This window comes from Homarus americanus, unplaced genomic scaffold (assembly GCF_018991925.1).
Source record: "Homarus americanus isolate GMGI-L3 unplaced genomic scaffold, GMGI_Hamer_2.0 scaffold11794, whole genome shotgun sequence".
In the NCBI taxonomy this organism is placed as follows: Eukaryota; Metazoa; Arthropoda; class Malacostraca; order Decapoda; family Nephropidae; genus Homarus; species Homarus americanus.
The window spans coordinates 949,663-976,762 of NW_024739301.1; the positions used below are offsets into that span (position 1 = coordinate 949,663).

General features: G+C 38.8%; 2 protein-coding genes across 5 annotated transcripts in view; one reads left to right on the top strand and one right to left on the bottom strand.

Annotated features, from left to right (window-relative positions):
- Positions 1-1,669: 1,669 nt before the first annotated feature.
- Positions 1,670-13,875, bottom strand: LOC121874494 (zinc finger protein-like 1 homolog). Its single transcript, XM_042378635.1, has 6 exons — positions 13,712-13,875; positions 12,095-12,206; positions 8,958-9,151; positions 8,085-8,268; positions 7,196-7,451; positions 1,670-3,562 (listed from the first exon to the last, which is right to left on the bottom strand). The coding sequence occupies exons 1-6, from the start codon at positions 13,811-13,813 to the stop codon at positions 3,370-3,372; spliced, it is 1,041 nt and encodes a 346-aa protein (XP_042234569.1). The 5' UTR covers positions 13,814-13,875; the 3' UTR covers positions 1,670-3,369.
- A 1,811-nt stretch (positions 13,876-15,686) lies between these two features.
- LOC121874495 (ketohexokinase-like) overlaps positions 15,687-27,100 on the top strand; it is a 36,506-nt gene continuing 25,092 nt past the window's right edge. For 2 of the 4 annotated variants that reach the window (XM_042378637.1, XM_042378640.1), the window contains exon 1: positions 22,307-22,626. In XM_042378637.1, coding sequence (XP_042234571.1) covers positions 22,532-22,626 — 95 coding nt within the window. In that variant the 5' untranslated portion in view covers positions 22,307-22,531. Of the gene's footprint in view, positions 16,006-17,756; positions 17,897-22,306; positions 22,627-27,100 lie in introns of those variants that run through there. The other 2 variants (XM_042378636.1, XM_042378638.1) reach the window with 2 other exon arrangements.

Here is a 27,100-nt window from a genome sequence, read left to right on the forward strand (position 1 = left end):
AGTATATGATTAACTTAAAAATAACTATTTCCAGTGTTTTGCCATTAACCACAAGTACAGTAAAGGTTTATCTAAAAGAATCTTGTGTACAAATCATTACAAAATCAGATATTACTGTACAGCATTTCACTTACAGTAACACCTTTCTAGTGCACCAAAATTTACGAAAGTTCACAAAAAATATTTAAAACACGGGTAAAAATATTGAGCAAAAGATAAGAAACGCTGATATTTCTCATCTTGAGGATTAACTTATGTTAAAAGTACTGTAAACAATTTCCTCTCCCAAAGCTTTGCCACCAACCAGCTGGTGTAACTGTGGGTCACTGTGTACACTAAGTTACAATGGGCCATCCTACTGAATTTACTTCCAAAAGGTTTTTCCTTTTATTTTCTTCCTTTCTTTCCTCATTCCATATATTCATTTGTGTGATGTTATTACCCATTAGTGTCCTTGTATGAGTTTGGGACTGTAATAACAACTTAACCTCTTCACTACGGGATGAAACTTTTAATGTTTTATTTAATTGACGACAGGCGATTTCATTCAGCAGAGAGGACCCTATACACGGGGTTAAAGATTAATGTTGTGTAGTTGCCAGCTACCGCTAAATGCTCATTGAGTGATGTGTTTAGAATTTTAAATACCGAGATTATTTACAACTTGTTTATTAAATTTTTAAATCCAAATCTTAATTTCTGTATGATTATTAGATCAAATAATATTTTTATTTTGTTTTCACCAAAATTATACAAAATGGACATCAAGATGTGGTGTAATGATGTTTGGACCATAAGGCTCTTTAGTGTTACCTGTGATACACCTGGGTTTAAAGTGTTTGTGTCATGAAGAAGTGTTGTATAGTACCTGACATTATGGGTTTTTGGTCTTAAGGTCCACTGCACCAAATTATAAGTAACTGTTTAGGTTACAAAATTCACATGTTCACTCCAAGGGTGTTCCTAAAGGTTTATAAATAAGAAACGTTTTACTGTCAATGAATAAACTGTACTGTATGAAAAAATGTTAGCCCTGAATAAAAATAAATTATTTTCTTTTGATCTGTTTATAATGAAGTAAAAGTTAATCAAACTAAGTTCTTCTCAGAATACAACTTTTATGAAATCATTTACAAATCCACTTAAATAATTAGTATGAATCAAATAATGCTTTTATTACTTTTAAATATCCTTTGAATATTTTATTAAGAAATGGCAACAATAGCAAAAAATATATACATTCCTCATTAGCTCATAGTAAATAAATAGCAGCTGAAAACCCCAGAAACAATCAAGTACCATTACCAGCATTTTATACAATACTAAAACCCGAGTGATATATGTACAGTGTAGTGCTCTTCTTAATGTCAACAAAATTTCATTGATTACTTTACAATAACCTAATGCATATCAAATCTAACTTACAAACTTCAGAGGTAACACTCGGAGACTTTCTACACACAAGGTGAGAGTAATTTAGGCCTACAGTAATTTTCTGATGTGAAAAGTCTGTCAGTGTCAAATGATGGAGTACAGTAGCCAATACAGTACAGTGATATCTCTGTTAGCTGGAACAATTGGTGCAGAGCACCTCCAAGAAGGAGAGATTTCCGGGTAACGAGACGACTCTCTCAAAGTCGGAAAAAATCCCTCATCCCTGGAATTTTCCAGGTAACGGAAAAATATTATTGGAAGTTATAGAAATGCCCATTACATCATCTCTCGAACCCAGAAAAATATCCCTCATCCCTGGAATTTTCCGGCTAACGGAAAATTTTTCTCAAAATTTCCATAAAATGCATCTGCTTTTTATCTCTCAATCCCAGAAAAACAACTCCACATCATACCGAGAAAATTTTCTCTGAATTTCCCGGAAAATCGTTCCCAAAGCCAGAATTTTTTGGAAATTCCGGCTTTGGGAAAATTTCCATTCTGGCTATCAGAGAGTTCTGGGTTTGAGGGATTCCGGCTAACGGAGATATTACTGTACTCCTCATCTGGGAGGTGGGGTCTTTGAATTTGGCAAACAACACAAGACATATCTGACATTATCCATTTGCCATATACATAAAAATACACTGTACTGTATCTCTATCCCACAGAGAGGATGTGCCCATGAACACTTCACTGTATTCATTTGTAATGATTTATGATTTATACTTGAGCATACGAAACAAAACCAACAGCCAACGGTACACAAATTAACGTTAGCATTCCTCGGTCTACAGCAAGGGGGTATCTGGTACTAAATGTACATCAAATCATTACTGTATTAGAAAAAAATCAATGATTAAAGTAATACAACCATCAATATAAACAGTTAATTCAGTTTTACAGTTTAAAGCTGTAGACAGTGCTTAACTGAGGTAACACACAGAATAGGGTAATTGTTTTATGTAGCTACCTATTAACTCCACTTACCAGCTAACAAGAGTACATTACAGTATTGTCAAAGTTCACATATGTTTTAAAATATATGAGGGCATTTGAAACTTTTGGGATTCTCAGAACATGTAAACAATGATAAGTGATAAACCCTCGAATCTTTTATATCTACGTACAGTATTCATATATTTACATAATAGAAGAAACAGCAAGAGATAATCATTCAATAAATAAGAATAGAGATAGAGTACCTAACAGTTAAAAGGAGAAATACAAAATCTGATATATTCTTGCACTAATTTTCAGCATAACAAATGGTTTACTGCAAAGAACAAGCTTCTTAGTGTAACTAATCACAAGGAAATCCCTTGAAAATGTTTGGAATTTATGAACATGAGGATACCATGTTAAAGCAGTTAATCTATAGTAAACCTCGAAAAAGAGTACTCTACATACACATTTATTACGGTCTTCCCATTTAATCATAGGCACTTGTTTCTCTCACTGTTTACACAACTGTTTCTATACCAGCACCAGTGACCTGTACTAAAACATTACCGCTATACAGTAAATCTTAACAGTTGGAATTGGCATCTTACTACCGTAATTTTGTTCAAATAAAACATGCACTGTTTCTCTCACTTATAACCTGTACAGTACAGTACTAAACTTGCCAGAGCACATGTGCAATAATTTCCAGTGGCATTACCCAAAGATGAGAATTTTCTTAACAAAAATTTCTCATTTTCTTTTGTGCAAATAAAAAAATTAAATGTTTCCAGGATTCCATAATAATATATTTATAACTTAATTCCAAGGCAGTTTATGGGCATGATGTTCCCAAACTTTACTGCCTGTCAGGATATTGATGTGGAAGGGCTGCAAGCAAAATCTTCAGTTACTTGATAAGGTAACCATTGTCTTTTGATTGAATTAAAATTCATATCACTTATTACAATTAAATTAAAAGGTATGGTATTGCATTTACTCTCCCTCAACATGTATATTAGGGTTATTAAATGGATCAAGTAATGGATCATTATCAGATGCTCCGTGTCCTAAGTATGACAAAACAACTAACAGGGTGGCACATGCTAGCAACACTAAGACAATGATCATACGTCGTCGTCCCCCTATTAGGGTTTGGTGGTGACGTGATGGTGGACGACTCATAGTTCTGAAAATATAAAAAAATTATACAGGTTAGTAATAAGTTTTCCAGGACCTAATTACAGCACAGTGTTTCACAACAACCTTCTTGCTACCAGGCAGAGCAGGGAAATTTCTAACCATTTCCCAACTGATGGCAAAATTTTTTCATCCAATGACCTGTATATTTTGTAAGGGTCATTCTTCAACTCACAATTTTGAGTAAATATACTTAATTTTGGTTTATTTTTTTTTTTACTCAGTTGCATGCACACATCATCCTACATACATACCAACATAATGTACCCCCCCAAAAAGGGGGGGGGGCTAAACATTTCTTTGTATGCTAGAGTCAGTGAGTCAGTGCGCTGAGCGGAGTGTGGGATCTCAGCTGCTCAGAGCTGTCTCCTTGTTACCGCAAGCAGTAATGAGTAGGATAACCCTCAAATAAATATTATGTTAGGTTGTAAGTCATGTCATGTTTATTGGGCGTGCCTGCCCGTATATAGAGTATCAAGTTAGTGGAGATACAGAGAGACAAGGAGAAGGATGGTGGTGTATTAGTAGAGGGGCGTTGTTTGTGTATAAAACGCATGATGCAGCAAAATGTTTCATCCCAGGCAGCACCTGTGAGAGACCTTCAACACGTAAATTCAACCTGTACTTAAGTTTACATAGGTAGACTGTGTCCATTGTATCGTTTATCATTGTGACAATATGGAAATATGGCAAATTAAGTACTGTACTCATTATAGACATTAGGATTATACTAATTATACAGCTAAGATAGCTATGAGTGTTATGTGAATATGTAGTGGAATAAACATTTACAGTATGTATGATTGCCTATGTATGATTTATTATTTGAAATATAGTAAAGCCTCGAATAACGACGGTAATGTGTCCACCAATATTGCAGTGTAAGATGATCCATCGTATCGTGAATCATTAATTACATACCATTAAAATAAAGCAATAATAATGAGATGCGTTCCCAAGTGTGACCTTTTCACATCTTTTGTGTGGCTTTTACCCTCTTTTTCCCCAAAACAATAAAATTATGAAAAATGCAAACTGAATTATTTAAATGATATTTATGAATGCACCTTATAAAATATAAATGAATAATAATATGGTCACACAAGAGGAGATGGGACGCCATTGCTTTCGTTAGTGTTTACAGCTGGGAGTCTAGGACAATGGTTCTACATGAGAAAATGAAGAAAATAAGACCCTGGTTGTAGCTGTAGTAAAATTAATGTAAAAAAAGGAATAATATGTTTTAAGTACTGTAATGTTATTTAATGTTAATAAATGGAACAATAGAAATAGCTAACCACTAATGGCAAAGAAAAAAAGCGAGATGGATTGGGAACGCCAACATATACGTGCACATTCAAGGAAACATAGCATCATTTATCTTATTAAGAATATGTACAAAAGATTCATTATTGTTTATTACTGAATATATGTATTTGATTGAATTAATGTTTATACATGTGAAATGAACAATGCAATTCATTAATAATACGTAGAATATTAAAACACACAAGAGGAGATGAGACGCATTATTTTCGTGAGTGACGATGGTTCTACATAAGAAACTGAAGAAAATAAAACCCTGGTTGTAGCTGAAGTGAGCTTAATGCAAAAAATTAATAACTGTATGTATGTTTTAAGTAATGTTATTTAATGTTAATATATAAAACAATAGAAGTAGCTAACCACTAATGGTGAAGAAAAAAGCGAGACGAATTGGGAACGCCAACATATGTAAGTGCATAAATGTGAAAACATATCGCCATTTCTCTACATAAGAATATGAAAACAACACTTATTTACTGTTCATATAGGTTTTAAATAATACTTACGAATGTAAAACAAAAGTTCTACTCACCAATGGTGGTAAAATCTAAAACATTAGGACAGCTAATGTTGTGAGTTTTTACTCAGATGACAAAGTCATCAGGTTCAACTCTGGCTGAAACTGTAGGTTCAACTCTGGCTGAAGCTGTAGCTTTCCATAAAGCTGTTGCTGAAACTGTTACTAAACCTGAAGTTGTTGATGAAGTTGCTTATGATGCAGAATTTGATGGTGTAGCTGAAGTTGATGGTTTAAGCCTTTGAATAATGAAGCTGTCAAAAGAACCTTGCACAACTGCTTTCTTTTCTCATTATACAACTTTATGTAGAGGTCATTTGCATTTTTCATGTTCCTGTTAATTTTAATGCTTCATTCTGTTAATGGATCCACTTCAGAAAATATTTTCATTGTTTCCTCCATATAATATCCACAGACCTCTCACCCCTTTTTCATATCGTTTTAACACATCTAGTTTCTCAGCTAAGCTTATACACTTTCTTTCGGCTTTTTAACCAGCACTACCATCACTTGCTCTCTTGCTCATGTTGAATAGGGATGCAAAAATGCCACAAGAAACCTGAGAAAGTTTTTCTCCTTTTCCTATAAAACAAAGGGCCCGCCAAGCTGCGACTGTTTATACTAGTGATGCTGGCGTCACCACTCACAAGCCCAGCAGCCTCCGTGTGCAAGGCATTATTTTTTCATATTTGTATTATACATATCGGGATCTAGTTATTATTTATATGAAAATGTAATTAATTTTATTTTCTATTCTATTTTCGTCATAAATACAAAGAAAATAATGGTGTACTCGGTAAATTGAATTGGGTCCTTAATTAACCAGTCTTAAATATGAATCGCCGTTATCGGAGGTTTTCTTGTATACTAAGAATTAATTGTATCCAACAGGTTTGACCAAATTATAACGTTCGAGTTCAACGTGACGGGTCTTTTTATCCCATAACCGCTTTAATGGCGATTACACTCCTGTATGAGGTGAAAATGGATGACAAATATTTTGTCATCCAGCAGTGAGAGGGTTAATATCAAATATTATAGCTTAATATTTTAATTTTATTTGCTGTTTATCTCAAATGTTCAACTCCTCTATTACTCAAAATTCAAAAATCAAAACACATCACCTTGACAACAGTTATCTCTGTTAATCCTCTGAGAAAATTTAATTTTCCCACATTTTGTTTTCCTGATCATCTGTGTAGAGGTTTCTGGCCACATGTCCAATAATATTGGCTGGACCACAGTTGTGTCAATACACACCACTTCCACTCATGTGCTTAAATAACTTGCAATGAAACAAGTATCTGCAGATATGAGTGTGTAGATGTGGCCAGAAATGAAAAGGTTGACTCCTCAAAGCCATTTGTGGCTGACATGAGAAAAAGAGTGAGGTGCACACTAGCTACAGTGGTGCCACTTGCTGCACAGGCTTCCTTCCTCTAACTAAAAAACATTTGCTTTTACATTTCCTTTTAGGGTGATGGTTAAAACACGGGAGGATGGAGCAATTTTACGATTAGTTTTAGCCATCTACATCAGGTTACCTGAGTTTTAACCAATGGCTTGGTGACTAGTCATAAATTACCGGGTACTAAAAGCTGTTATCAACACCATCTTCATGTAAACATCAGTACTTAACCAAAATAAATACCAATATCTCAGTTTCCATGCAGGAAGTAAAGTGAGCAGGACTCATATTCTATAAAACTGAAACACACCATGACATGTTAATTTGTGTGATGACTAAGAGTAAACTATAAACACTGTTCTTTATCTTACCTCCACCACCTACTGAACCACTCTATGGCAGATCTCCGTTTGTATTTATTTTCATCGTCGTCAACATCTACGTCGCCATTTAAATTGAGTCGTGTTTCTGATGAAGACCCTTTGCGAGCTACACTGCTGTTAGAAGAGTGATGACCGTCTCTATACTGAGAAGTGATGGGAGGATCCTCAACGGCTGTAACTCGCACACTGCTGCTTCCATTGCCCCCAACACTGCCCTCACTATTGGTGATGCTGCTGTTGTTGTCTGATAATACAACATAATTAAAAAATACATATACACTGATAAAAATAGCCGAGACATAAAATACATGTACAGTAAAACCTCGATTAACCGCCCACATATGGGGGGAAGGGGCCGACGGATAATCCAAAAGGTCGGTTAATAGTAAATAAAGTCTACAGAAATAAAACATACATTTTTTAAAGTACCTATCCCTAACCTACCTCATTTAAGTCCCTCTATTCATTTTTGTTCATTTGCCATTCATATTTCAATAGCATTTGCTTTTAAACTTTAACCACTTTAGTAAATATATATGAACAAGCACAGAAACCGTAAATAAAAAAAGGAAAGGTCAAAGAACATATGGCATCACGAAAATTGTGACCAAGTCCCAGGTTGTTGGTCTGGCTCTCTGCCTCATTTACACACAATTGTAGGGTCTCAATTATTTATCTTACTATTGACAACACAACATACATATATTGTTTCTCACTTTTGATTTTTTGGGGGTTCTTTATTATTATTATTATTATTATTATTATTATTATTATTATTATTATTATATACTCATACCTATATGTTCTAGAGACAAATATTGTAATCAACTACAGTACCTCAGTTCACTTATAACAAGGACTATATTGTAAGTCTTACCATGAGTATTAACTCTTGTGTGTGTATCGGCAGTGTGTGTTGTGGTCTCCATCAGTGGTTTTGCATGGGTGTTCACTGGTCTAGACTGGGCAGTTGACGAAGAGTCACTAGTCTTCAGTTCAATAACTGTGGTACCATTTGCTACACTCCAGTCAGGCAGGTCAATGCTCCCACTATTTTCAATCTGTAGGATATATTATTATTTGTAATGAGCTAATTTTCTGTTAACTGCATATACAGTACTGTACTGCATTCCTTTTCTGATTAAGTATGAGGAACAAGCTTAACAAGCCTCATACTGTATAAGGGTAGAGCAAATGATAAACATTAACCAATACAGTATAGCTTAAAAGTAATTCAAGACACATCTCCAAAAAGACTTAAAATATCTCCCTGCATCTTACATGCCTAAGGTTATCCCTGAGGGGATGTGGTTGATAATAGTACATGACTAAAATCAAGACTCTCCCATTTGACATACTAGTTCCCAGATGATCCCAGCATGAAATTCAGTGTGAAGTTCAAATTCAAACATCCTTGGGAATATGAGGTTACTTTTTTATTCTAATTACAACTTTCAAGCCATATTTAAATATTTAAGGTATTCTCTTGAAAAACTATTAACTACTTGTACCTGTATTTTCCCTCAAAATTATGGACAAACTGATAGCACCCATCTAAGACCCTGACCTTCACTAGTATCTGAACCAAGACTGCTCCATGGGGGTTAGTTCAGTAACATTAATCACCAAGGGTGGGGTGAAATTCTGATATATCAGTGCATGGAAAACTATTTATCATGAATGATTATCATTTTCAAGTACTGAACTAACTCGCTCACTTCTCACACACTATGAGTAGGATTTACATTACCAAAGGCAAACCTAGTCCAGTTCTTGCCCATGGAAGTACAGCAAGAGTCTCTCTCAACCGGTCAGCAATAGGAGACACCAGATTTGCAGGAGGAAACACTGCCTTTGAGCAGACAGGACATTTATAACCAGCCGGGGCTGTGTCAGGTGGTAATCGACTAGCCCAATCATTCAGGCATTCCTTGTGAAACAAATCTGCACACAGAAGAAAAAATGGTAAAACATAACAATTACAGAAATTAATTACATTTCTTACAATACAATACCTTTTATTTAAAATTATAAATTTAATCTCATAACTGAAACTAAAAACAATGAGTTTGAACACAATCAAAAAGCCTTATTCAATTCTGACAATGTAAGAACAGGTATACTGGTGCTGTACAGGTATCTGTATTTTATGAAAGTCTTTCATTAAAACTAAAAAAGACGTAACCTTGATATTTTAAATCTTAAGTACAGTACAGTATTTACACATTTTCACCCGTCACTTGTAATAAATCATACAAAATCGAAGAAACTCTGCCTCTTCACATGATTTTAGCTCTACATTCACTTGAGCAATAACGTACATGCACAGCCGGCTAGAGAGTGTAGCGCACAGTCAAACAGCTGATCTCTGGAATACATAAACAAACAAAATGGTGATCAGGTGATCCGACAAAAGAGGAAGGCGTTCAAGGTGACGGAGAAAATGGGAGTTCAAGATAGTTTAAAAAATCTTAGAGAGGGATGAAGTTACCCAGAAATCTCTCGTTTCTGGAAGTGCTCTGCACCAATTGTTCCGGTTAACGGAGATATCACTGTACGTACTTATAAAAATATGGGTTAATATATTGTTATATAATTATATCACCCCTCGTAATTTTACATGAGCTGTGAGATGCGAGTTCAGATCACGTGATGGGTATTTTCCTCTATCAGGTTATGTCTTAAAGATGATTAGGCACAGCCATAAGATGCCGGCTCTCTGCCGCAGTTATCACTTGACCCTCACGAGAAATACACGTTGAATCCCAAGGTTCCAGATAAGCTTGCCATCTATTCTTCTGGCCCTCACAGCTTTCAGTGATATTACTGTATTCTCTTTATTGAAGTGTACAAACATTATTTTATTATAAATAAATGGAGAAAAGACCATTTGGGTTTTGACAACTTAACCCACAAACTAGACAGCTCCAAGGTTGTTATATAACAGTTCCAAAGCCTTATACACCTCCTGTGTCTCTAAAGCACAATGGACTGCTAGAAACTTAAATTAAACAAATGTTAAATGTAAATTAAATGTGAAAAAGCCATAAGTTTGAGCAACATATTACTATTCACACTTTGTACTCAAAGGTACTACACTAATTGACTAAAATTTGTATCTCTTTTGCAAGCTACAGTATATGATGTTTATACTCAAAATTAATCACTACTGTACCTTACAAGGGTTCCAGTTATGCAAGTTATATTCTGTTATGTCTAGTCAGCAAAATTTTACAAGATAAAAACTTTAAGCCTGAACCACCTTCACCCTGGCTGTGAGGAGGGGGGAGGGCCGAGAGGGAGGAGAGGTACTGACACACCTGGCAGCGAAGGTTGGGAAGGTTACCTAGTGCCTATTTATTTATCAGTTATATAGAGGGAGTTAAGTTTTTTGCTTTTAAAATGTCACTGAATTGACTTAACAGAAGATAACTTACATTGCTGGAATTCTTGTAAGATAGTGATTAATTTGAGTATGAACATCACATAATTTGCACTAGACATGAAAATTTTAGTAATTATTTAGTACATTTGAGTACTACAGGTTTGCCCTTAGGACAATTATTTCTTTTACTTTTTAAACAATATGTATTTAGGATGATGTGTGCATGTAAATGAGCAAAAATAAATTAAGAAACTTACATATATCTACCCGAAAATACGAGATGAAAAACTTGTACTCAGATGTACTACACTGAAGGACTAAAATATTTTATCTCTTGTGCAAACTATGTGATGTCTATACTCAAATTAATCACCAAGTTAAAAGGATTCCCGCAATGCAAGTTACATTCTGCTAAGCTTAGCCCGACATTTTATAAGATAAAAACTTTAAGTCTAAAAGTACCTTCACCCCGGCTGGGAGGGAAGGGGGAAGTTAAGTGCCCTCTCGTAATTTTGTCCGGACTAAGGGAGGTGCCGGACCATCAGTTCCCGGAAAATCAGTGGTGTACCTGTATCGTCCCATTCACCGGCTGAGAGCATATTGCCCAAGTGAATGCAGGGCTGAATCACTAACTGAAGTCAGAAGACAGTTTCAGTCACCTTTATTTCAGAATATTTACACAGCACACAATGCTCATCACACAACTATTACAAAAATACAGCACAGCAAGTAATAATTTCTTCACAGAAAGGTTTCAGCATTTACAGTACAATACTGTACACATGAGTAGTCAATGTAGGATATTTTTGCAGAGACTTTCACTTCACCTAAATACAGTATAGTCTTGTGGAGTCTCAGAACTTAATGGACATAGATAAGTATCAGAACCTAAGTTCAAAAGATGAATATTGAAACTTGAAGGACGCAAGTGAATATAAGCACCCAATTAAAACATCATCACCATCTTAAGGCCAATTTCCACAGTTGTGAGGGTTAGCTGTGATTACCTGATGGCATTGTGTCCCAATTGCTATCATGTAAATTGCAATTAAGTTTTACAACTGAATGCCCTTCCTACTGCTAACCCACTGTTACAAAGTGAAAACTGGGCAAAATAAGAAAGACTTCCAAAAGCTCTCTTAGTTTGCAATGTAAATAAGTACTGGCACTTATGTGAGGTAGATGAATACTGTACTGTATTAGCACCACAGAGGAGACAAAAATCTACATTAAAATGAGACACAAGTGTGTCAACATAAATGTGAAGTAAAGTAATCTGTGCACAGTAGTAATATCTCCGTTAGCTGGAATCCCTCAAACCCAGAAATCTCCGATAGCCGGAATTGAAATTTTCTCAGGAAATCGTTCCCAAAGCCAGAATTTTCCAGAAAATTAAGGCTTTGGGAACGATTTTCCGAGGGGCTAACAGATATATTACTGTAACTAATCAGATATTTTCATTGTTACTCTTCAAATGAATAAGAAATATAAATCGTGTTTACCGTAACAAACAAGGCGTATGCACTCCCCTGCAGCCAACTGGTCATCACATATCCGACACACTGGGTTGTAATCACTGTCACTTAGCCATTGGCGATATGACTGGACGACACACTGAAAAATAACAGAGACTAAAGTGGATCTGAAAATTTTTCTATAGTGAGATGAGGGTACATGGTTATGGAGACTTTCCTACCATGATGACCTTCAGCCTTAACCTCATCAAGACTCACAAGCCTAATAACCCAGCAAGACCCATCATTAGCTCAGTTGGGTCAATTTCTTATAAGTTATCTAAATGGTTAGTTTCTTTACTAAATCCCCGAGTGGGCAACATTTCTAACTCTAATATTAAGAATAATATGGATCTGGTTGATAAACTCAATAACTTACACATTAATTATGATTTTAAACTGGTCAGTTTTGATATAACATTACTCTTTACAAAGGTCCCAATTGATGATTTACTGGAGTTCCTCACAGATTCCCTGGATAATATTTCATTGCCCGTCTCGAAAGATGACTTCATCAAACTACCTGTATGTATTAAGGATTGAAAATTTGAATTCAATGGAGAATATTATTCTAAAAAATTTGGTATGGCAATGGGTAATCCACTCTCACCTGTATTAAGCAACTTATATATGGAATTCTTTGAGAAGAAACTTTTAAGTAATATTTTACCACCCTCAGCAGTCTGGTTTAGATATGTAGATGATGTAATATGTCTTTGGCCATGTAATGAGGACCTAAAAGCTTTTCTACCACGACTTAACAACTTAGCCCCCTCGATCAAATTCACTATGGAATTAGAGAATGACTGCAAATTACTATTCCTAGACTGTCTGAGCCACAGAATAGGTAACACCTTTAAGTTCAGCATTTATCAGAAACCTTCTAATGTGTGTTCATACATTCATTATTATTCTGCCCAATATTATTCTGCAATATTTACATTCAGTCTTGCACGTAGGACTCTTTACTGAGGTTGGAAGAACACCATGCGATCAAAAAAATGCTATAGTTTCTTCGTTTTTCCCCCAAAACTGTCAATCAGCTCCATATAATTGAAGTGACACCCATCACAGACTTCCATGGTCGGAAATGAAGTTGAATTTCGAAATATGACCCAAAATAAAAATAGATTTTCATTGGGCCAAAAATACCGCGAATTAAACCACAAATCATTTTAATTGGTTGCAAAAAAAAAAACGCTTTTGATTGGTCGTATCACGTGTACGGGAACACATGCGCTTGGTGATTAATCAAGGAGACACGCAGATGACACGCAGTGTGGGAGGTGAGGCAGGCGATAATGGAGGAAGATTAATGGAAGAAAATAGAAAAAATTTTGGATATGCTATTTCCGTTATTATACATTTGCGACGGTAATGTAATAGATGAAAATGATCTTATAATTAGACGTCTTACTAAAATATGAAATTAGATTAGTGGTAGGAATGTGGAATGTTTAAACGCAAAAAAAAATAATATATATTAAATTAACAATACTGACATGTTAACAATAGAGGAAGTTGTCACACTCCCCTGTAGTTCTGCTGTCAAATAACAATTACCAATATCTCCATAACCTTATTTACAATTACATTTATACTTACTGTTGTGTGTTCACCGACCATACAGTGTTCACATACATTGACTCGGTGCTCAAAACAGAACTGTGTGGTCATTTTTTTCTTGGGACACTTACAGAGCCCCATTTTGACAAGAGATTTGTTGTGATCTGCCAGACTGCCACGTCTGGCCCGGTCGCTTACACCGACATGATATCACACACACACACACACACACCACATTTTTATATCTTATAATTTGTTTTAAAATGTTGATAGAATAGCCAAGGGAGGATCCAGGGAGGTCCTGGGGGGTCAGGACCAGGAAACCCATTACTTTTTCTTTAATGCAGTATTGTACTTAGGCAGTTTTGTGTGCTTTTACTTTTACTTTTATCCTCTTCACCACTGATCGGCTCGTTAGCCGCTTGAGCGATCGGTCACGTCTCTGTCACGCACTGTTGGCAAGTACTGGGCATGCACCGGCTCCTGAATGTACCTGAACCTGCTCCAGTGTTGGTCAAGTCCTGTCACAACAGGTGCCGTCACAACACTTTCTCATAGATTGTTCCAAGAGTTTACAACCCTCACTCCGAAAAAGTTTGTCCTCACAGTTTTCTGGACTTGCGGCTTCTTCAATCTTGAGCTGTGACCCCTTGTGGGACGAACGTCCGCCAGCTCCAAGTAAGGACACTCGACTGAGTAGTGCCCCTGAGATGCTTATACACCTCAACTAGGTCACCCCTTGCCCGTCTGTAGTATAAACTAGGCAAGTTCAGGCGCTCCAATCTCTCATGGTAGCTGAGGTGCCGAAGTGCAGGCACCAGACTGGTGGCCCCCCTTTGAACATTTTCAACCAACTGACAGTCCCTAGCATATCTCGGGGACCAGGCGGGGTGACAGTACTCCAGATGGGGAAGCACTTCACTCTTGAAGATCGTTACGAGGGACGGACCGTCTAGATATCTGAACGACCTTCTTATAAGACCCAATAATTTATTTACCTGATTTACCTTCTTCTCGCAATGGCCCTAGAACTTCAGCTCATTGTCAACATACACACCGAGGTCCTTCTCACATTCAGTCTCAACTAGTGCAGTTTCTTCGTCCAGTTGGGACATATTGTACGCCTCCTTACCGTTGGTACGCCCCAGGTGCATCCTCTTACACTTTGTGACATTGAATCTCAGCAGCCATTTCTTCGACCATTCCTGGAGCCCATTCCTGGAGGCGTATCGCATGTCACAACAGGACGAAGAGACTGCATTAATTGAGACCGAATGTGAAAAGTACCTAGGTGTATATGTCGCTAATGAACTTAAATTCTCGGGCCATTGTGAGAAGAAGGTGAATCAGACAACGAAACTAGTAGGTCTTATGAGGTTGTTTAGATATCTGGATGGTCCGTCGCTCGTCACGATCTTCAAGAGTGAAGTGCTTCCCCGTCTGCAGTATTGTCACCTCGCCTGGTCCCAGAGGTATGCTAGAGACTGTCAATTGAATGAAAATTTCCAAAGGAGGGCCTCCAGACTGGTCCCTGTTCCACGGAACCGCAGTTACACAGATATTGGAGCGCCTGCAACTACCTAGCTTTTACTACAGACGGGCGAGGGGGGACCTAATTATTAGGTCTTATAAGAAGATCGTTCAGATATCTTGACGGTCTGTCCTTCGTAACGATCTGCAGGAGTGAAGTGCTTTCCCGTCTTGAGTACTGTCACCCTATCTGGTCCTCGAGTTATGCTAGGGACTGTCAGTTGATAGAAAATTTCCAAAGGAAGGCCACCAGGCTGGTACCAGCACTTCGGTACCTAAGCTACTCTGAGAGATTAGAGCGCCTGCAATTTCCTAGCTTAGACTACAGACGGGCAAGAGGGGACATAATTGAGGTGTATAAACATCTCAAAGGACGCTACTCAATCGAGTGTCCATACTATAACTGGCGGACACTTGCCTCACAGCTCAAGGTTGAAAAAGGCGCAAGCCCAGAACACTGTAAGGGGTAACTTTTACGTAATGATAGTTGTGAACTATTGGAACACTCTGCCAGAGAGTGGTGTAGTGTGCTGTAGAACAACACACTACACACGATTTCATAACCCTGTCAAGTAGTGTAGTAATAGCTATGTATATAAGTATTGTGACATTATCAGGAAAATTAGATTTGGTGCGTTGGAAATATGATACAAGGTTAGAACAGTGTGGGGGTTCAGTAGTGGTTCATACTTCTCACACTCAGATCCCGACCCCGAGTCCCCGAGGTTGTGAGAGGGAACAAGGACTCAAGGAGGAGCTGGATGGAGTAGTCAATGAAGTGTCAGATAGTCAGCTTCGATCAGGTAAAGCATTATATGAAGGTATAATTTGGCCATGAACACAGTGTTGTCTTCATGGTGTACTGAATCATGTGGCGTTAAGGTATTACATGATATTGGTTAACCTGGAAGTGACGGACTATGGATGTTGTGATAACTAGGAGGCATAACTAATACCGGTGAATGTAATCGTTATCTCCTCTTTATTAATTATCTTCACAACAGCCAGTATTCCCATATAGATTATCATATGGAAATATCCTCAAGGTACAAGTAAGGGGTGGCATATAGCAGTCAACGTAATCATGAGCGGTTATTTAAAAAAAGGACTTGAATATTCCTTGTCTGTTTGATACATAGCTATTACACTGTACTACTGTTTCCCATGAATGATGTACAGTAATACAATGGATGTAAATAGGTGCTAGTGTCCACCTTCAGAACAAAGATTAGGTTAGGTAAGGTGGTAAATTTATTGGTTCGGTCAGCCAGCTATGTTTAGGATATTTAAGTTTTGGAATCAGTATTTTCCCGACTGTTATTACTTAAAGAGTATATGGAGAAAAAAATGGGTGGGGGAAAATCACAAAAAAGTAATAATTTGCGATAGAAATGAAAGTCAGAATAATCCAAAACTTAACCTAACAACCCAATTCAATCCAATTTAACCCGAAACCTTACCTTAGACTCAGAAGATGCTCAGTTGGGGTCATGAGATCCTCCTCTTCATCCACAAGTTGCACTGCCTGGCATCTTTCTCTGATGATTAAGAATCAAATGATCTAACTTCAGTATCAGTTGGAAACTCAGGGCATCCCTAAGGATGATGTCAGGGATTTGTCGCTTCTACTGGCAGACTCTACTCTAACTTATTGGACAATTTTACAAGCAGTAAAAACAGTTGAAGCTATCAATATGACTCACAAGGGATCTTGAATGTTTCATCTGTAATCAGACATATCTAATTTAATGTAAAACATGTGTGTTCTCTCTGAATTTCAAATCTCTAAACATAATATGAGGTACAGCATTATGAAATATCAGAGTCTTGGTGGTACACGAGAGAAAACAGAAGACTCAGACGGACTGAAGCGGTGAGAAAACTGACGTCTCAACTGGGGACTCAATAAAGAAGTTACAGCTACATGTTTTATGGGCTATTGAGTGTAATATGAAATGTCTGATTTTACTGATTTTACTAACATGTGCGACCGTGGTCAGCACAACCACATCCGTGATAGACCTCGAATTTAGCAAAGTGACAGAATGCAGGATTGAGACCAGCAGTTGGAGGTCAAGTCTTTAACAACTGTCATGATTTTTTATTTAGATTCAAATTAGCAGATATTAAGTTTGTATTAATATGCTGAAGAAATATTGATAACTGCCTGTCTTAAGTGTTGAATACAGTGATGTAGAGAATGTCAGGATTTCTTAAGTACAGTACAGTATGATGGCAGGCAAGAGGAGTGGAAACATCAATATTCTATAAACTACCCATTTTTTACTCTAACCTGACAAACAGTACATGTTAAGGTCAAATTATCATATCGGTCATTCACCTATTTGGAAGTTGTTCAAAACACATCAAAAACCATCTGGAAAATATAATTTCATCCTTACCAAACCTTAAAATTCTAAAATTGTCTGGATGACTGAAGTGATAATACTTTAATACCCATGTTAGAGCTACAATGTTGTATTGGGCTGGTGCTTACCTCATTAAGTTTGTTATTTATCCATGTATAACTAAATTGTCATCTTCTCTCTTTCAGAAAAAAAAGATGTCCATTGCAGGGGTTGACCCAGGGTGTAAAATACTATGTGTTGGACATGTTTGTATTGACATGATCAGTATATGTACAAGCTACCCAGAAGAAGACAGTCAAGTTGGTACCACAACAAAAATTAACAGGCCAGTATATCTCTTAAGCAACCTCTTCACTTGATAGGAAATAAAAAGTTGGGAATATCATGGGATTAAAAGCTACTTAACCCCATATATAAGATGCAAGTATGAGATCTTGGGTATTTTGAGTTTTCTTACCCCAAGAGAAGAAATAAAGTATACTGTAATTGTGAAGAGTGTCTTTCTCTATTGTATTTGTAAATTAAGTTTTATGGCCATGTGTCATTATTAAGTGATTCGCAAAATGCACAGCAAAAATGTTCTCGAGCAGAGTGCATCATTGTAAAGAGGGTTTGCGCCATTATCAAGGTGGGTCCACTCTCCATGTGGATCAGTACCAGGCTGCATTAACAGCTAACTACACTAGGGTTTTTGAAGCATGATTGGAGCAGTTCAGTTGTTCCTAAAAAAACTAGTACTACAGTAATTTCAGCAGGTACTACATGACAAGAACCAACTTTTCATGACTTAAATCATCTTGCTTAGCCATTACTTGTGGATCACATCTGGTGGTCTTTGTGGATTTTCCTTGAAAAATTTAACATATTTCCTTCATTTGTGTGTGTGTGTGTGTGTGTGTGTGTGTGATGGCATAATACTTTTAGTACTGTATTGTACATGACATTTTAGATCCCTTACCTTCACCGTTCTTTCAGAATTATTATTTAAAAAGTGTATTGTATGTACTGCACGTTGCATAAATGGCTTATGTCCAATGTCACCAAATGGTTGATCTTTAATAAAACCAGTTCGTATGTTTCTTGGCCTGTGGTGGTCCTGTGCATCCATATGGACTAGAGGATGTAATTCCTAATACAGTACAGTACAGTATTAGATTTAGGAACACCAGTAGTATGCAGGTGAGTGCAAACTTTAAGTGGTACTTTTGCCTGTGGACTCAACCAGAAAAATAAATTAGAGAATCATTATCCCTTTATATACAGTATCAGGGTATGAAATAAATGACCTGTTGGTCAAGACAACTGAATCTTAATTTATGGCTGTCTGGTGTATCATGATACAAGTGAACCTTTCCAGTAGGATTCATCCCATTAAAACTTAAACTTGTCTGGCTTTTAAACCTAATGTGGTACAAGATGTTTGAAGCAAGCATTTGACATAAATTTGATGGGCGAGGGGCTTCTATGTAGTAATTAACGCTGATACAGAAGGCAGTTTAATTTGCTACTAGACATGTCAGAGCCACCAGAGCAAGTCACAGTCTGCCAAAGGGTTTTGTATTCAGTGAAACATCACAGGTCATTCTTCTCATACCCATGTTTCAATCTGTCTTTCCTTTTGTATTATATTCTCTGTAACCACCTGTATCAGAAATATAATAAATGTATTTACAGTACTCATGTTCAGTGATATTACTTATGAAATGTGTGAGTAACGCACCTTAACTTTTCACCAATCACAAATGTCATTCGTAGTTTAGCCAAAAATTTTACCAGGACAGTACAGTATTGGTAATTCTCAGGAAAGTACATATGAAGTTTATTAGTTCTTAAATATCTTTACTGTATTTTCTTATGGTTATTTACACTACCATGATGACCTACAACACCCCACTACCATGATGACCCACAACACCCCACTACCATGATGACCCACAACACCCCACTACCATGATGACCCACAACACCCCACCATCATGATGACCGACTACCGACCCACACACCCCACTACCATGGATGACCCACAACACCACCATGACCCACAACACCCCACTACCATGATGACCCACAACACCCCCACTACCATGGTGACCCACAACACCCCACTACAGTACCATGATGACCCACAACACCCCACTACCATGGTGACCCACAACACCCCACTACCATGATGACCCACAACACCCCACTACCATGATGACCCACAACACCCCACTACCATGATGACCCACAACACCCCACTACCATGATGACCCACAACACCCCACTATCATGATGACCACAACACCCCACTACCATGATGACCACAACACCCCTACCATGGTGACCCACAACACCCCACTACCATGATGACCCACAACACCCCACCATCATGATGACCCACAACACCCCACCAAGTACCATGATGACCCACAACACCCCACTACCATGGTGACACCACTTATGTGATGACCCACAACACCCCACTACCATGATGACCACAATGACCCACAACACCCCACTACCATGATGACCCACAACACCCCCACTACCATGATGACCCACAACACCCCACCATCATGATGACCCGCAACACCCACTACCATGATGACCCACAACACCCCACTACCATGATGATCCACAACACCCCACTACCATGATGACCCACAACACCCCACTACCATGGTGACCCACAACACCCCACTACCATGATGACCCACAACACCCCACTACCATGGAGACCCACAACACCCGACTATCATGATGACCCACAACACCACTACCATGGTGACCCACAACACCCCACTACCATGATGACCCACAACACCCCACTACCATGATGACCCACAACACCCCACTACCATGGAGACCCACAACACCCCACTACCATGATGACCCACAACCCCATGATGACCCACAACACCCCACTACCATGATGACCCACAACACCCCACTACCATGATGACCCACAACACCCCCCACTACATGATGACCCACAACACCCCACTACCATGATGACCCACAACACCCCACTACCATGATGACCCACAACACCCCACTACCATGATGACCCACAACACCACTACATGATGACCCACAACACCCCACCCATGGTGACCCACAACACCCCACTACCATGATGACCCACAACACCCCACTACCATGATGACCCACAACACCCCACTACCATGATGACCCCACTACCACCCACACCCCACTACCATGGTGACCCACAACACCCCACTACCATGATGACCCCAACACCCCAACCCACAACACACACTACCATGATGACCCACAACACCCCACCACCATGGTGACCCACAACACCCCACTACCATGATGACCCACAACACCCCACTACCATGATGACCCACAACACCCCACTACCATGATGACCCACAACACCCCACTACAGTACCATGGTGCAGAGACCCACAACACCCGACTATCATGATGACCCACAACACCCCACTACCATGATGACTACCATGATGACCCACAACACCCCACTACCATGATGACCCACAACACCCCCATGATGACCCGCAACACCCCACTACCATGATGACCCACAACACCCCACTACCATGATGATCCACAACACCCCACTACCATGATGACCCACAACCCCACTCACCATGGTGACCCACAACACCCCACACCATGATGACCCACAACACCCCACTACCATGGAGACCCACAACACCCACCATGCATGATGACCCACAACACCCCACTACCATGGATGACCCACAACACCCCACTACCATGATGACCCACAACACCGACTATCATATGACCCACAACACCCCACCATGATGACCCACAACACCCCACTACCATGATGACCCACAACACCCACCATGATGACCCACAACACCCACTACATGATGACCCCACAACACCCCACTACCATGATGACCCACAACACCCCACTACCATGATGACCCACAACACCCCCTACCATCATGATGACCCACAACACCCCACTACCATGGTGACCCACAACACCCACAACACCATGATGACCCCAACACCCACTACCATGATGACCCACAACACCCCACTACCATGATGACCCACAACACCCCACTACCATGATGACCCACAACACCCCACTACCATGGTGACCCACAACACCCCACTACCATGATGACCCACAACACCCCACTACCATGATGACCCACAACACCCCACTACCATGATGACCCACAACACCCCACTACCATGGAGACCCACAACACCCGACTATCATGATGACCCACAACACCCCACTACAGTACCATGATGACCCACAACACCCCACTACCATAAGGTTATAATAGAACCATAATAACCATGATAGGTCTTCCAGAATTTATTCATTCATGATGATTGAATACTGTAGCTTGTTTTGATCAAAGACTAAAATAGTTCAAATAAAAGATGACTCAGTATATAAGAGTACCATGATTGACTGGAGACATATAACACTTACATTTGTCTCCTCACATATACAGAATAAAGTTGATAGCTAATTACTCTGTTACCTGTATAAATTGTATTTATAAGTTCTCATCATACTTGGTATTTGATCCACCAATTGTGTGTGTAAAATCTGAGAAGGCCATGGTTGATGAAATAATAATAAACCTTTACCCCTTCGCATGCAAGGCAGATCTTTCGGAGAGCCATCTACAAGGAGAAAATAGTTGCCTACATTTCAGAATTTTTTAATATTGTTTTCGTTCAACACAGTATTTTTTTCCACAGGTAAGACGAGTGCTGGAAACACACCTGCGAATGTGTATATTGTACTGTACTATATAACATCCTGCATAGTTCAGACATTATTAAAGCGACGCAAATGGTTACAGACAATACTGGACCACCCCTTATTAAAAGTAGAATTGACCTAATTACATATTGCTGTTAAGTTTGGTAATCTATGGTGAAGGAAAAATTTGATTTTTGATATTTTGTGAGTACAGTATCAGATATGAGTTCAAGGCAAAATATACTGTGTGTTGGACTCTGCTGTCTTGACATCATCAGCCAAGTCTCCAAGTTTCCTGTGGAGGACACTGACCAGAGGTACGGGGCAGCCACTAAATATTTTGTCCTAGAGAAAGTCTCCTTGTTCAAGTTGACTATAGTTACCTATATAGTGTATACTGTAGAATATATGTAAATATATATTTTTTAATTTGGTTTGTAATCTGATATGCAATTTTACTGAAAAGAATCGTGTGAAGATTTTTTTTGCAAGTGAATTAAGGAACTATCTTTTGTTTAAGTTTTAAGCAAGAAATTGTTACTGTAACAAATAAAGAAGACAAATGCAAGGAGAATGTAAACTCTATGAAGCAGAAAAGGAAAAGGGGCTCTGTTCCTCAAAACAAAAATTAAGGACAAGCAAATTGTGCCTGAGAGCAATGAGTTTACTGAGGAAGCAATGACCAAGTGGTACAGTACTCACTTTCTGTTAAAACAGTGGTTCCCAAACTGGAGGCGTGAGGTGGGTACAGGGGAGGCGTGAAGCCATCTGCCAAAATTTGTTATTTTTTGCTCAAAAAGAATGTAATGAAGAAACTCTTTCAGGAGTAACGCTCTCTCCGTTTGAATCTTCCACACATCTGTGCAAAACCAAAGTACTGTATAGCATTCACCCCTATCCGTTTCCTATCATTTCATCTCTATCCTTTTCTTTGGTTCCTGTAGGAAAAAATGTTTATTGAAGTATATAATTAAAGTCTTTTATACTGGTATTATTTATGTTTGATTTGTTTTCATCCATGTTCACTATGCAAGGAGTTATCTTATCATCATCCATACCTGTCACAAGAGGGGTACAACAGGGCAGTGTATTGGGCCCGCTATTGTTTGTTTGTTTCATAAATGACATGCCTGACGTTGTACACCCCTCCATACAAATGTTTGCCGATGACGCCAAGTTATTTAGAGAAATCAAGAACCAAGCAGACTGTTAAGAGCTGCAGAAGGACCTCTGTGGGCTCCAAGAATGGTCGAAGAAATGGCTGCTGAGATTCAATGTCATGAAGTGTAAGAGGATGCACCTGGGGCAAACCAACAGTAAGGAGGAGTATCATATGTCCCAAAGGGATGAAGAACCTGCACTATTTGAGACTGAATGTGAGAAGGACCTAGGTGTGTATGTTGACAATGAGCTGCAATTCTCGGGCCATTGCGAGAAGAAGGTAAATCAGGCAAATAAATTATTGGGTCTTATTAGAAGGTCGTTCAGCTATCTAGACGGTCCATCCCTCGTAACGATCTTCAAGAGTGAAGTGCTTCCCCATCTGGAGTACCGTACTGTCACCCCGTGTGGTCCCCGAGATATGCTAGGGACTGTCAGTTGGTTGAAAATGTTCAAAGGAAGGCCACCAGACTGGTGCCTGCCCTTCGGCACCTCAGCTACCCTAAGAGATTGGAGCTCCTGAATTTGCCTAGCTTATACTACAGACGGGCAAGGGGTGACCTAATTGAGGTGTATAAGCATCTCAAGGGGCGCTACTCAGTCGAGTGTCCTTATTGGAGCTGGCGGATGCTTGCCCCACAAGGGGTCACAGCTCAAAATTGAAGAAGCCGCAAGTCCAGAAAACTGTGAGGGCAAACTTTTTCGGAGTGAGAGTTGTGAACTCTTGGAACAATCTACCAGAAAATGTTGTGACGGCACCGAGTGTGAGCTCTTTCAAGACCAGACTTGACCAACACTGGAGCGGGTTCAGGTACATTCAGGAGCCGGTGCATGCCCAGTACCTGCCAACAGTGCGTAACAGAGACGTGACCGATCGCCCAAGCGGCTAATGAGCCGATCTTTTTGTGAAGAGGATAAAGGTAAAGTAAAAAAAAATGAAAAATTCAATCTATGTAGATTTTGCATACAAAAATATAAAGGGGGGGGGGTTATTTTACCTACAAAAATATAAAGGGGGGGGGGGGCGTCATGTTAAAAAGTTTGGAAACCACTGTGTTAGAAAGTCCCTGTTATTATACCCAAGTCCACCCAGCTGTGAATTGATACAAAATTTTACTGTTTAGGAAGAGAAGGCAGACAAGTAAGGTACCAGTCACACTACCTTGTGTACCAAAGGCTTAATATTCAGTACAGTATACTGCATCCACACTGCTCCTTATAGGCCATCAGGCTTATGGCACCCACTTCCATATTGAAGAGGGATGCCATTTCACATTTGGGAAAGCTTTGGTTTTGCACTTGATGAGATGAGGTCAGTTCCATTGCCAGGCAAGATGGGAGAGGCACTACTGTATTGTCTTTGGTTTATCCAAAATTATTGACCATCAGGCCAAAGCTCTACTGTAGACTATGCTAGCTGTTGTCACCTAAGAGTTTGTGTGGGAAGATCTGTTTAGTCATGTCAGAGCTCTGGAGGAGGCATGCTAATGTCCTTTTTGGGTGGCAGTTGCTCACTGTTTTGGGAGATTGTGTAAAATTTGACAGCTTTATCCATGATAAAGTCTCAGTATTTGTATTTTTCATTCTCTTGTACATTACAACAACATATCACATTTATATCTAATGTGAAAGTCAGTTCACTGAATTAAGCTTTTATTTGACTGGAATTTCCAACCAAGAGGAAGATATATTTTTGGTAAGTAAAAAGTTAATTTTAAAGCATTAAATCAAGATCCTTTTGTAAGTAATAATAACAAAGTAAGTGAGTATTCTGAGAATAGGAAAATATATATTATTAACTTCCTACTCACTAAGACAGTCCATGAGACAAATCCAGATTGATACATAAATACATACAGACCTGAGCATTCATTCATGTATACAGTACACACCCGCATGTATGAATCTGCAGACATATAGACACACACAAACATACATGCCTACACAGCATCCATTGGTCTGTGGATATTCTTGTATGCACCCATCAAGTCTTAGGAGTTTTAACTCTGGCTGGCACAAATCAGACAACGTAAGAAGACTTTGGTCACCACCCTGTTCTTCAGAGAAGGTCTGGAAGGAGAAGGTCACCACTCAAGGCCGAGGGCTAAAGGAATAGTGGTGCTACAGCAACTTGTGCATCACAGCTCTTTCTTGTCCATCGTTAGTCATCTTGGATTGCCTGAAGTAAGCCTCAGTCTGACACTTGTGTCCGGTTAAGAAGTGGAGCTCTCTGATTTGAGTTGGGAGACAGATGGTGTGAGGTCCTCAGGCCCTTTTTGTTCTTGGGATTTGAGTCAGAAAGGCGAGACATATGCCTGGAGTCTTGTCAGTTTTTAAAATGTCTATTTTATTTATAAACATATTTATTTAGAGACAAACTTAAGGAACCTCCAGATCTAGGAGGGAATCTTGCTCATCCTCCTGCAGTGATTAATTTGAGTTAAAAATTACAGTATCTTTAAGAAGTAGATTGGCTTTTCTTGAGAATCATATATTACTGAACCATCAGGTGAGTTAAGAGTTACAGCTGGACACTTTATTGCATACATTGAAGATGAAACTTAAGAGTTTGCTGTTGTTTGGGTTCTTCATCAGTATGATTTTTTAAACCAAAACTTTAATTTGCATAACAATAATTGCTTTATCGTGATCTTTCACGTGTTTAGTCATTGTCTGTACAAATAGATCAGATCTGTGCAGTCTATATGCCTTTATCCTAGTTATTCATGGCACTGGCACAGAAACATTTGAATCATGTGATAGAATTTAGTCATTAAAAAAAATCTGGTATGAATTCCTTCATCCTAACCTTGATGATATGAGTGATGTGTTAAGCAAGGACCAGTTGAAAAGAACAACCGAGGAGAAAAGAACGAAAACAATAATAAATCCAGTTTTCTTGGCTGTAGTCCCACATGTACATTTTTTTTTTAAGATGAGTTCTGAGAGAAATTAATTGGTCTTTAAATAAAGTAATGGTCAGAGGTGCCAAGAAGAATGGAAAATTTGAGAGTGTAAGGATTGAAATGATTTCTTAAAATGAGATCAAGCAGCAGGTGTCCACTATATCAAGCAAATGAGGGACCTGTGAGGGAGTACTTTACTTTATCCTCTTCACCACTGATCGTCTTGTTAGCTGCTTGGGTGGTCGATCATGTCTCTGTTACTTACTGTTGGCATGTACTGGCTTCTGATTGTATAAAATGTTGTAGAACCATGACCCTTTTGGCACTCAATCTTGAGTGGTGACCCTCTCTGAGGGATAGGATTGTGACAGGATAGTTGAAGTCGCCCACAAAACTCCTGTCTCCTCTCCTCCTGAACCATGAAACCCAAGATTCAGACCTGTGAATCTGAAGCATTTATGGACAGAAAAATGCATCAGTGCCTACTGCTTTGGGTTCACAAGTCTGAATCTCTGGGTTCAGGAGGAGAGGTGACAGGACTTTTGTAGGTGAGTGTATACCAATTGTCTGAGGGTTAGCCAGAGTACATACTGTATATAAGTCTCCATGTCTTGATTTGGTCATAAAGTGGAATTTCCATGATCAGACCTTGATGTCTACACACTGACTGATTAAACGATATAAATACAGTAGTTGTGATTTGAAGAAGAAAACCTGTTTCACT

Coding starts and splice junctions, on each gene's coding strand:
- LOC121874494 (XM_042378635.1), bottom strand. CDS start 13,813: ATGGGGCTCTGTAAGTGTCCCAAGAAAAAAATGACCACACAGTTCTGT. Junction 12,207..13,711: donor TGGTCGGTGAACACACAACA/GTAAGTATAAAT, acceptor GTTATTTTTCAG/TGTGTCGTCCAGTCATATCG. Junction 7,452..8,084: donor CACAAGAGTTAATACTCATG/GTAAGACTTACA, acceptor TTGTATTATCAG/ACAACAACAGCAGCATCACC.